This window comes from Stegastes partitus, unplaced genomic scaffold (assembly GCF_000690725.1).
Source record: "Stegastes partitus isolate 25-593 unplaced genomic scaffold, Stegastes_partitus-1.0.2 Scaffold857, whole genome shotgun sequence".
NCBI lineage: Eukaryota > Metazoa > Chordata > Actinopteri > Pomacentridae > Stegastes > Stegastes partitus.
In genome coordinates this window covers 96,686-108,647 of record NW_007578588.1, presented here as the reverse complement: position 1 = coordinate 108,647, position 11,962 = coordinate 96,686, and the positions used below count along the sequence as shown (strand labels likewise).

Here is an 11,962-nt window from a genome sequence, read left to right as displayed (position 1 = left end):
CTCCACCCCCCATGACCCTGGTGAGGATGAAGGTGTAGAGATGATGGATGGATGATCAGCCAATCAGCATGGTGTGGACTCCTCTGGCAGGGAGTTGAATGCAATGGAAATTCATTTCCATGTAAAAGGCCAGTTTTAAGCTTCTCTGAGTGTTTGGGCTGCTGTGGTTCCAAACAGCTGCACAACCAGGATTCAGAGTTCAGCAACCTGGTAGGAGCTGTGTGGGCCTTGATCAGTGATGTATGCAGCGAAAATCCTGATGTTTAGCTGCAGCAAAATATGACTTTGTGCAAACATGCTGAAATTTGCTTCAAAGTGATCCTGATGTGATGAGTTTTACATGAAGGGTGTTCTGGCCAGTGTAAGAATGTGAGCAGATATACTGGCTTCAGTATTCACTTTAAATATTCAGCTCTACGGTCTTAGTCAGGCTGAAAGACTCACGGAGGGATTTAGTCCTACAAGATTTTAGATCTGTTTATTGAAATGCACACGTATGATACACACAGAAGCTACAACTGAAACCAAAACCAATTAGTCATTCATGATTACATAGAAGCACAGCAGATCTAAGACGGGACATTAAAGCGTCTGCAGATAATTCCCCTCAAAGCACAAACTTGAATGTAGTTCGCTGCGTTACATAAATCATTCAGAGCCGAGCTCATAGAAGCAGGATGAAGAGGCACCACGTGCGCTTCCAGCATGTATTATAGTGACACACGTGAAACGAAAATCAATTAACTGTTAGCTCTCATATATGAACTGACATAAAAGCACCTTCCCACTCCTCCTCACCGTCTGTTCATGTGTAACCAGTGTGTGGCGCCCACAGCAGCACGCCGCGGCCTTCACGACTCTGGATGCTCATGAAATCAGTCTTTCTGCAAATAATTCTGTGCCAACAAATAAATGAGTTTCAAACAAGAAGAATTCAGTGTTTCACCACATTTGGTGTCGTCGAAGAGCCTCTACGATATGAATGTAAAATCAAACAGCTTAATGATGAAGTACAACGTAAACATGTCTGTCTTTGCAGATGAGGCTGCCTTTCTATATGTTTGACGTGTTTGGATATAAGCTCCTGTTCTACCGCCTGTTGATTATGTTTATTGAATTAAGGGCATGTTTGCTACCTAAATAACTCATGATAAGTCACACACTTGTTGACATCTAAAAGCCCCACTGCCTCTTTAAACTGACATGAAATGAACAGCTAAGTGTTTTTAGAGCAGGCCCCCAGACTGCTTCTCCTTCATATACACAGCAGTCATCCTTAAGATGAAGCAAACTTTAAACAGAAGCTTTCTGAGGCGCTGGAACTCTGTACACATACACAACAACAGAACGCGTTACACAAGTCTACATTCACAAAGTCAAACTTCCAGTAAGTGCAAAGGAGTGTTTAGGAAGCCCGGGTGGTTGCTGCTGCGCCCGTCGGAGGAGGAAGCTTCCCATGCGGCGTCCTCACAGCGTGTCCTTGCCAGAGTAGCGTCTGCACTTGTCCTGTTGCTCTGCTCAGTGGAGAAGACACTGCAGTGAGACTGTGCTGAACTGAAGAACGTTGGTAGACTGAAGAGAAAGAAGCTGCTTGCAGCAGAAAACCAAACGGCTGCTGGTTTAAAGCTGTCAGCAGAGATCTTTGCAGAGTGACATGTAGGATTACGTCAGCGCTCTCTGCAGAACACTGAGCGGCTGCCTCTGTCAGCTTTATGAAGCATGACTAATCAGTTAAGTCTTTTTTATACCAAGATATTTGAGCTATTTTTTTAGTTCTAGTTGTATGAGGTGTTATATGTTTAAGGAATGAGCTGAAAAGCTGGAGAACAGATATTTTAAAGGTAATTAAAAGCAGCAGATTGACAGTTAAAGACTTTGACTCACAAAATGTGGTTCGAGCTCCACTAGCTGGTTTTTGGGCACTTTGGGGGCAGCAGACACAAGATGCAGGTTGATGTGGTGAACGCATCAGTAAGCATTTACTGATTTATATGTTGTTATTATTATTCATTTAGAGCTGCCTTTATGTCCACGTGATACGTGTGATTCCAATATTCATTCCTTTGTGCTTTGTTCTGATCTTCACCCTCCTGACCTGAAACTGCTGATGCTCCACCTTGTTCCCCTGCTGACACCTAGCTGTTTGTCTGCTGCTTGGTCGTGAGCTGTGGGTTTTTAGGACTTTTTCACTAAAAGCTACGTGTGGCAGCAAAGCTGACGAGAGTCTGACGAGATGAAAACAAAGCAGAAAGCTGCGTGATGCCGTTCTGCAGAGGAAGCTACCATCTGTTGCATTCTGAATACCATTATGAAGACCAAAATGTGGTTTATATTAAAACAGATGAAGACAATGGAGAGGCAAAGCTGTGTGTCCGTTACATGAAGCACAAAGCTGTACAGGAAGACAGATTAGCCTTCACATTGGCTGCATCATGGCTTTCTTACCTAGCAGCACTTGCTCTACTTCTTCGCTCTCCTCTACAGCGACAGGCCTCAGCAGCAGGGCGAAAAACACGGCGATACCGACCACCTGTGAACAGCAAGTCACGGAGAGTCTTTTAAATTAACTGCATTATTCTACCTAAAGCCCAATATCTCATCTTCTCCAGTAACTGGTGTCAAACAAGGCAGGTTTTAGGATAAACGCTAAATGATTTGACTGTTCCCATCTTCACCCACCTTGAGAGGCTGCAGAATGAAGATGCTCTGGAAGAGGGACAGGCCCAGAGACATGACCCACTTGATGGACTTTTCTCTGCCGTACTGAAAACCGTACAACAGGGTGAAGTAAGTGGAGATCCCACTGATGGACAGCAGCAGGAACCAGCCCAGGAACACGCACCACCAGGGCAGCCAGCAGCCCACCGACCTCGTCTTCTTCTTCTTCACAGGAGGCGGGCTGCACCAGGAACAAAGACGGTTCAATAAAAGCAGCAAATCATTCTGGCATTGACTGACATTTTGATGTTGGTGTTGGCCGGACTGCTGACCAGGAGGCCAGGTGGCAGCTGAAGACCATCTCCGCCTTGCGAACCAGCAGGTTGGTGAGGCTGAGGATTTGCTGGTATTCCCCTGGACTCGAGAAGTTCTTGGCATCCAGTTTCTCCAGGCATGTGAGGAGGTGACTGAGGGCAGCCAGGAGGAACTTGCTGCAGTAGACCCAGTGGGGGTCGCTCTCCGTCTCCCCTGTGACAGACGTCCATACAAGTCAGCACTGAATAGCTTCAGCTGTCTGCTTTTGAGAGGACAGGAGCATTTTGTCCAGGCTACACACAGCAGGACGGTGCAGAGGGAGATGATGTGTCTAAAACTAGCAGTACAGAAGTCTGGTGATGCTCTGATTTCTCACCATCGATACCAGAAAGCCACGCTGCGTCTTCTCACTGGGCTGAACATGAGCGCTCTGCTGCTTTAAATAATCACCACGTCTGCCTAAAGAATGCACCCTTAGCTCATGTTTAATCCTTTTTTAAGAAAATCTGCATGTCACAGTTGTTTTAGGGATTAAATTAACCTTTTTAAAATTAAAGTATTTGTGACCCCCTTTTCAAAATTCATCTCTCCGGGAAATAACAGGCGAGCGGCTACAATCTCCAGGCAGGCTGAGGACGCTGCAGAGTGCTGCCTCGCTTCAGGAACGGCATGCGTGGACAAAAACGTCCAGTTGGCCTCTGAATGTGTATTGATCAGGATGTATCTGTGCTCTAACAGGACTAGTTCATGCTTAGTATTAGTCCTAATTTGGCTCCCTGTTTAACTCAAGTCTGTTGTTTTTCAGTTAAAAATGAATAAAATAAAATAAAAGCTACCTTGCATATTCTGGATGAAAGAATGCAGTTTGTCCAGGGCCGGGCACAGGTCAGCCGTGGTCTCCAGTCGCTCCGTGTTCGATATCTTGTTTCTGGGACTCCCACACACTAAAGAAACGACCTCCTCTGTATCCTAGCAGGGAAGACCAGCATGTATGCTATTTAATCAGCTACATGGAAAAGGAAGAGTACCTACATGAGACAGAAGTCACGCTGCATTCTTACAACGGCTGCAGCATTACCTGTGAGGCAGGTACACAAGCACACCTGCTCAGAGGAAGTCACAGTGATGACGTAATGCACAGCGCACCTTGAGAACACTTGGCACGGTAACCGCCGCGGGTCTGATGCTTTCCTCAGAGTCCTCTCTTTTAGCTTTGGAAATGATGCGAGGTCGGATGCTTCGGAAGATGGTGATGATGAGGATGTTGATGGGGAACATGAGGAGGCCGCTCTCCACCCCCACCATGATCTCCTGCCAAGTGATCTTCAGTGAACCTGGACCGATATGAAACAAACAAAGCATCCAAAGACTGGCTGCAGCACGGGACAGTCGCTCCCACCTACAAAACACTGGAGCGGTTTTATATTCGACACTCTGGTCGTAAAACGTTCAACCGCTAACCCTTCTCGGAAGTCTTCCTCTTTTTCATTCATAGTTTTTGAATCATGGTCTTCATCATGGATTTTTTTGGACAAGAATTTACAAAAAATAAACCCTTTCATGCAAAGATTTCTACACAGCAATACCAATGAATTAAAACGTATGATGTATGATGCTTTTTGTGTCACTCTGTGTTTTCTGTCCTTGAACTTCCTCCTGCTGGAGGCTGGACGGTGGCAGTAAGACACAAAGGCCAAAGATTAAAGACCTCCTCTGATGCAAATACATATTTTTAATGCCAGAAGACACACGGTGAGTGAAGTAAGCAGCGGGGGCTTTCTGTATCACTCCTCTTCTTCGGAAATGGTTCAACTCATGGGGCTGAACTCGACCAGCGTCACAGCGTACCAACCATCGTGTAGCAGAGCAGCTTCACATCGTTTGTGCACAGAGTCGTAAGTAGAGCCGGTGTGCTCCAGCTGCACCCAGTAGAGAAGGATGGGTGGAGAGGGAACTACACTGATGTGCACCTTTAAAAGGAGTTTATCTGAGCTGTTCTAAATGTGTAGCTTTGATACACTAAGTTGAGTTTTTAGGGGTTTCATCAATTAATCAATCACTAAAAAAACAGTTCATTGACTCCTGCTCGCTGGTCGTATCTGAATATTTACCATCCATCCTTGTTGCTACAGAACCACTACAGTCCACGTTGTCTTCACTTTCTGCTTCAGGACTCTGCTTCCATATCTCAACACGTTTCCGTTCAGAATGCGGAGGCGTCCACAGATAACCGACAGCTCGTTAACATGCTGATCACGTGTTCTGCTTCAGCTCACATGCTGCCTTCAGCTTTTGACCTTTCAGTCCAGCCTTTGAGATGTAAAGAACCGTACGTCTGTGATATCATATTCCTCATATTTTAACTACCATGTGAGTTTGTGTCGTCGATACTAAACCTCTTAGACATAATGAGCATTCAGTCGTTTTTTGTTCCCTAAAATACAATTATAGCCGACAAGAACACCGATAGCATTTAAATTCTGAGTAGTTTTCTGATTCCAATGAACCTTTGAAGGTAACGGGTCTATTAAATTAAAGTTGAACTCATAAACTGTGTAATCACCTAATGAGAAGAGCACTGGTGAGCTGGCGTCTACGGGAATGTTCCAGAAGGCGATGTTGATGGCCATGGTGCAGAGGAGGAGGCTCATGCAGCAGGAAACCCTCTGGGCTCGAGTGAACGGACTGCGTGAAGGAGGATCCACGATGGACACCCAGATGTGTTCATCCCTGAAACCAGTGGAAGTTCTGCTCTGGAAGATGTTCCTGACAGAGGAAAAGCAGACAGCAGCCAGTTAACAGTCAGGAGCTGCCAAGGTTGATTTCAGAAGAGGGCGGCGTCTCTGACCTGAAGCTGGCAATCTCGTTGTTCTTTGCAGCATTGAAGGTTTTCTTGGTCACGGCCTCTCCTCGCTCAGTGCTCAGCCAGCAGCCGCAGAAGAAGTGGTACACATGTCGTGTTTGGAGGTCTTGAACGGTCACCTTGTTTATGTACCTGTTGATGAAACAAACAAACAGAAACACTGCACGTTTACCACATGAGGAGTTTCATGGGTGGAAAACAGATGTTAGTTCATCTTTTAGTAACACAAGGAAGCAGCAAACTGTTCAAAATGTAAAAGCCTCTACATCCACATTATGTATGTGATGCTTTGATGTTTTCATTTATCTGTACAGAGAGACTTCCAGTGTTGGAGGAAAAATCAAGATAGAAGATAGAATCAGCCTTTGAAGCTGCATTGGTCATAGTGTCTTACTGAAGCTGCAGTCGCCCAAAGCCTTTTATGCAATTTAAATCTTATTTCTATATCATAGTACAGCGTATACGTATCCTCCCGCGTGCCGCGTGCTCAGAGCAGGATGAGGAAAGAGCTAACAAGGTTGTGCTACATGATGAGGCAGACCTGACGTTTCCAGAAGCAGACAAGAAAGGCACCAAACGTAGCAGCATGCAGCCCAGCAGCCCTGCTCACAGGCTCACAGCGACACCTGCCAGGTAGACACGTGTCCACCAATCCAAGCACAACAACGTACAATGTGGAAGAAACACTTCAAAATGACACAAAACTAGACGTATGCCAGCTTTAAATAGCTGCCGTGGACAGCTGTGGGAAGCTGTATACGTTAGAGAAGGATGGAGAGGAACCCTGTTGGAGCTGAAGGCATCGTTTGCTAATGAAATGTTCTCAGGCTCTACAGCACCATGACGGGTGACCTCCAGAGTTGTCGTGCTGCAGCCTGAGGTTTCGCACTTCTCCCAGTGGGAAGGGCGTGGCCAACACAAACATATCGACCGACCCCCGCTCAAACACAGGCTTCTCAGGATCCGTCAGGTTGTGTATGGTGCTCTCTCCCTCTGCGCCAATCAGCTTCACTGTGACCTGCAGGTTAGGGTTAGGGTTAGACACTGGACCACGACACTGGTTCTGTTTGTCTGCTTGACACAGCAACTTTGTAGTTTTCTAGAACACAACATAGATTTAAAACCCTTTCCAACCTGGTTTCTATTGATTTTGTTGTGTTTTAAAATGACCCAACCCAACGGCCCTCTGATTGGATGAGGCGTCGAGTAAAGATTTTATAATAATCCAGAATGGAAGTGACACAGTCAGGAAAGGGATGATTCTGTTTTTCTGTGAGCAAGTTCAATTGTAACTGTTCTTTAAAGAAATCCTAACTATGTCCAGGAGAGAAGACTCTTACGTTAGCAGAGGTCCCTGCGCCCTTGCGATGCCCGGTTTGGACACCGACCAGGTAGTTGTACTGAGCAGCAGCGTGATTGTCCTCCAGCAGCGTCATCTTCCTCTGACAGTTCAACACATTGTGGTGCATGAGTACAGTGCATGAATCATTTATTCTCCAAAGTTTCTACTATTCATAAAGGACATGAGATGGTACATTCTGGCTCAGTTTTGGTATGTTTCCACTCATACCTACATCAAAACAGCACACTGGCTTAAAACCTCATACGAATGCTCTCATGTGAGGCCTGTCAGCATGGACTGACCTTAGAGCGCGCCCTGCGGTCAGCGTAGCAGGCCCACAGCAGAGTGACCAGGTAGAGGCCGAAGAAAGCACACAGCAGCGCCAGGACCACGAAGTTCTCATTCACAGTGGCAAACAGCTCGGCTGTGCGAGATATGTCTACGTAGTTTGGCATCACGAAGAAGGAGCTCCCAAACAGAGTGAGGTGGTTGCACAGACACTGCGTCTGGTCTGGGGTGCTTTTGTCTCCGACCTGAGACGGAAACAGGACATCACACGCTGGTATGAAACCACTGCTGCAACGAGAACTCTGGTGAAGATGCAGAGCAAAGAGATGCAGCCACATAATGCAGCTGTATCCTGGCCTAAGCCTACCTTGCAGCCGTCAGTGCTCCATGTCTCTTTGGTTACGTTCCAGTACAAACACTTGCTCATAAAAGAAGTGATCATCAGTGTCAAACCAGGCTCCCACGTGGAATTGTAGAGTCTGGCGTCAACATACCAGGTCCCGGCAGTGTGACGCAACATCTCTGGGGTTATCATGAAGCGGTAGCCTCCTGAGGCAACAATTTGCAAATATACTCATTTATACTCCAAGAACCAGCCCAGTAGATGTAAACTCAACCAGAAAAAGTGGCAGGAATCGCTCAGGTCTCGATAGGCTGGCAGTTACCTTTCCGGTTCAAGATGGCCACGTTGCTGGCATTAGGAGAGGCAGGAGGTGATCCGTGAGCCAAGGTCAGAGCCAGCGACACATCGATGCTGGGCACCACACTGAGGACCACGGTCATGTACGGGTCTGTGATGTTGAGCTGAGTCACCGATGTGGTGTCCTTCTCCAACACAACGGTGCTGTTTAACAGCGCTGAAGCGTTTGGACGAGGCAGGAAGATCTGCAGGGAAAAGCAAACCACGGACATGAGCTGCAGCTGGTAAACAACAAGCGCTAAACGTGGATGACATGAATCACAGGCTGTAGTTCTGTGACGGTAAATCGACTACAGTGACCAACGACAGGCAGTTTTTAATGAAAAGGGTTATAAAAGGAAGAAAAGATATTCAGGTGTACAAATAATCAAATAGTGGAGCAGTTAGTTTGGAAAAGCACTTATTCATGACATTAAATCACATCTTTCAGTCTTGACGCTGTGTGAGCAGGAACACTGTTTTGTAGTAGATAGTTTATAAAAGTTGGTATTTGTGTTGTTTGTTTTCCTCTGGACAGCAGCCTGTAGAACATGTGGGCTGTTTTTTATGTAAATCACAATAATGGACCAACATATGTTCTTCTTTACTGTGGTTGTGCATTTATTGGCTGTGGACAGTTTCTGTGGTGCCGGTGCCTTTCAGCACCAACTCCACCGCTGATGGAGCTGTATGTGTCTTAATAATGTCGTTTCAAGGCTTTTCTCACGTCACTGTCCAGAGGAAGGTTCATTTTCTGTGCAGGCACTCCTACTGGGTTTTTTCTGTTTTTTAATTTCACAGCGTCAAACCGGCGCTGACCAGGAGGCACCACACGGTTGAACTGCCTGGAGAAAGTGCCACTTAGAGTAAATAGCACTGCTGACCCTAACCCTGACCCACTTTTCATGTTTACTGTACCTCAAACATCTCTGACAAGTTTTGGATCTTCAGGTCTGACTTTCCATTGCTGAGCATCAGGCTGCAGACAGTTCCTGATATGTTTTCATCAGACGGATGAGGGTTCACCGAGAACGTAGCAAACTGAAAAGGAGAAGAGCGTTCTTCAAAAGGTTGGAAGGAAAGGAAGCAGACACTGGTGGTGATGACGACAGTAGCTCACAGACCTGAGTGGTGATGGGTTGCGATATTCCAAGATGTGAAAGCACCGCGTCAAGCGAAGGCAGCTTCACGTGACCCTGTTTCTCTGAACCTAGCACTTGGTTGCTGAGTTCATCTGGTTTGAAGCTGATTGGAGGGAAAAGCTGATTTGTATTCAACAGGTTTCAAAGATAAGACAAGTCATATTCTGAAACAAAAACACCAACCTGTTCTGATAAATGGTGCCTGTTGGGTGCTGGAAAACGGTCTCTGTTGAACCCATCAGGACAGAAATGACCCGATAAATCTCAAAGATATCCTCAAACAAAGACTGGAGAGGACAAACGCAGCATCTGAGCTTGATATTGATAACAGCCACATGTGGTGTGTGTGTGATGCTCGAGGTTATTTAGGTAGGTGGACCTACCTCAGGGTTCGGGTTGGTATCAACATCGCACTTTGTCATTGAGAGGAGCAGGATTGCAGAGCTGCAGTTGTAAATATGGAGGATGGTGTCATTGTGTTGTAAAGCAAACTGTGGAGTCAGGGCTTGAGTGCCTGCCAACAAATGCTGAATAAATTTGTCCTGTGAGAAGGAGAAGCAGACAAAATGTAACGTGGCACGACGTACGGAGGCTGTAAAACACACAGAACAATGCAGCAACTTTGAAATAGCTTCCAGAATAAAGGTCCAGACCCTGTTGTTGTTTGTTGGCTCTCCAGGAGTGGTTTCCATCCGCAGCAGCTCTTTGTCTGCTTCCTGTCTCAGAAAACAGCACTTACGATTACCAAAAGGTCATTTTCTGTTCAGTTCTCATTATTCATGAGTCAAGAGGCTGCATGCAAAGTGAATGAGACTTCTCTCACCTCGAGGAGCTTGTCGATGTCGGAGATGTGCAGAGCCATGTCGTTCACATCCCTTTTGAGCCCTGAAATCAAGGCGTGTTTGAAAAGTGGAAAAAGAAAGAGAGAAGAAAGACAAACTCACTTTAGTTTCCGTTGCTGAATGCAGAGACAGAATATGTTTCAGTCGAACTTACGAGATCTGGTTGCATGACTGGACACGACTGAACTCTGTGAAGAAAACATATGCAAATTAGGTGTGAACGTTGACGTGGCTTCTGGCTGGCTGAAGATGTGACATGGAGCTCTCACCGCTGTGCTTGGTGCAGGTCGGCGAACTGCAAAACAAAAAGGACACTTTTAACGAACAGTATATTGAATGCAAGGTGAAATATAAAAATAAAATGGATCAGCTGTATGATTTAAAGAGGAAAGAAGACATGCAGGAGGGAAAGAGCAGCTGCAGCGTTACAGGCGTGATGAGGACGTACTGTGGGTGCAGAGGAAGCCTCGCCTCTGGCTGCAGTCAGATGCTGTGAGCTGAAGAGGATTCAGCTTCAAGTATGTGCACAGACCATTTGAGACATCATTTTCTGTCAAGTAAAGATGAAGTGTGTACACGAGTGAAGTCCATTTCCTGAAACATTTCAAGCCTACTGTGGACAGTAACAGTTAGTGGCACATGTCAGCAGATCAAACGATAATAAAAGTTCTCCAGAACCTCTGTGTAATGCTGACATCGCTGGTTTTGTCTAAATGTTCATCTCCTGGATGTTGGAAGAACATGTTTAACAATTTGTGCCTGATTAATGCTTCATTGCCTAATTATTAATGAACAATTTTGTCTTATTTTGCTACATAAAAAACATGTATATCCTCCAAGGGAAAGTATTCAAAAATATTTAAATTCACTTTGAGCTCACATCACAAAAATTCAAATGAAACGCAACTGGCTGCACAAGAAAGCAACGAAGCTCCCTGTTAATGAAGTCATTCTGTGGTCCTGGGACTCTAATGTGTGCTTTTCTCTTCTCACTGAATAACTTCAGCAACAAGGCCTCTACTGATGGACCAAATCAAACAGCTCTGCATGCAGAGCCCAGAGCAGGGTGTTAAACAGACTTTTCTTGACTTTCAGGATCAATGAACTGCAAAAGAAAAGAAAATGGAGCAACAAAACAAGCATCACTCACTTGTGCTGGGTTCCTGGCCATCCCCTCTGAATCCTTCTCCGAGCCACCAAGTGAGGTTTCCAGTGTCTCTCTCTCTGCTGATGTCGTTCAGGAAGGTTCTGACGGGGCTGTTGATCAGCTTCAGGAGCTCGCCTCCTCGCTTCTCACAGCTGCTTCTGGCCTCAGACCAACTGGAGGATTCCTTCACGAAGTCAAAACAAGCATTTTTGAAAACAAACTCACACCCGTTTGTACAGGCCTCAGACTTTTCAGGTGTGAATAGAAATCCAGCTGAAATCCACAAAAAGAGGGTTCTGAGCATCACTGCCATTGTTTCCGGAGCACACAGAGCCACAGCAGCGAGTGCTGCAGGGACGCCGGCTGCAACAACAAGTGAGAAGGACACTTGGATCCGTCACATGGAAATGAGAGAGCTTTCTCCAGAAAAACTCTGCATATGTTCCCAGGGCATTAGGTAAATCACTGGAGACACACAAACAAGATGCAAAGTGAAGGAATCGTGTTCTCAGTGAAGATCACACAAGGTGAAAGCACAAGTTCAACTTTTATTAGTGGGTCACATGAAGACTTCACCTCCATCATGTCTGTGTGTTCATCACATTCACTTCTCTACAAATAAACACACTGCGATCAACCTGCAGCACTCTGCTCACTGTCTGCAGTGATGGAGCTGAGTCAACAGC

The 11,962-nt window shown here is 45.9% G+C and overlaps 1 protein-coding gene across 1 annotated transcript; it reads right to left on the bottom strand.

Annotated features, from left to right (window-relative positions):
- Positions 1 to 451: 451 nt before the first annotated feature.
- pkd1l3 (polycystic kidney disease 1-like 3) lies at positions 452 to 11,858 on the bottom strand. The gene is made up of 23 exons (XM_008293103.1): positions 11,853 to 11,858; positions 11,280 to 11,460; positions 10,399 to 10,424; positions 10,284 to 10,317; positions 10,111 to 10,172; positions 9,941 to 10,003; positions 9,671 to 9,829; positions 9,471 to 9,574; positions 9,270 to 9,390; positions 9,064 to 9,186; positions 8,132 to 8,351; positions 7,834 to 8,015; positions 7,481 to 7,711; positions 7,177 to 7,278; positions 6,676 to 6,854; positions 5,822 to 5,968; positions 5,537 to 5,739; positions 4,120 to 4,307; positions 3,810 to 3,942; positions 2,991 to 3,186; positions 2,680 to 2,899; positions 2,446 to 2,530; positions 452 to 1,514 (listed from the first exon to the last, which is right to left on the bottom strand). Exons 1-23 carry the CDS (start codon positions 11,856 to 11,858, stop codon positions 1,468 to 1,470), a joined length of 3,012 nt encoding a protein of 1,003 aa, XP_008291325.1. The 3' UTR covers positions 452 to 1,467.
- Between the last annotated feature and the right edge of the window lie 104 nt (positions 11,859 to 11,962).

Coding starts and splice junctions, on each gene's coding strand:
- pkd1l3 (XM_008293103.1), bottom strand. Junction 9,575..9,670: donor ATACCAACCCGAACCCTGAG/GTAGGTCCACCT, acceptor TGTCCTCTCCAG/TCTTTGTTTGAGGATATCTT. Junction 9,187..9,269: donor CGCAACCCATCACCACTCAG/GTCTGTGAGCTA, acceptor TCTCCTTTTCAG/TTTGCTACGTTCTCGGTGAA.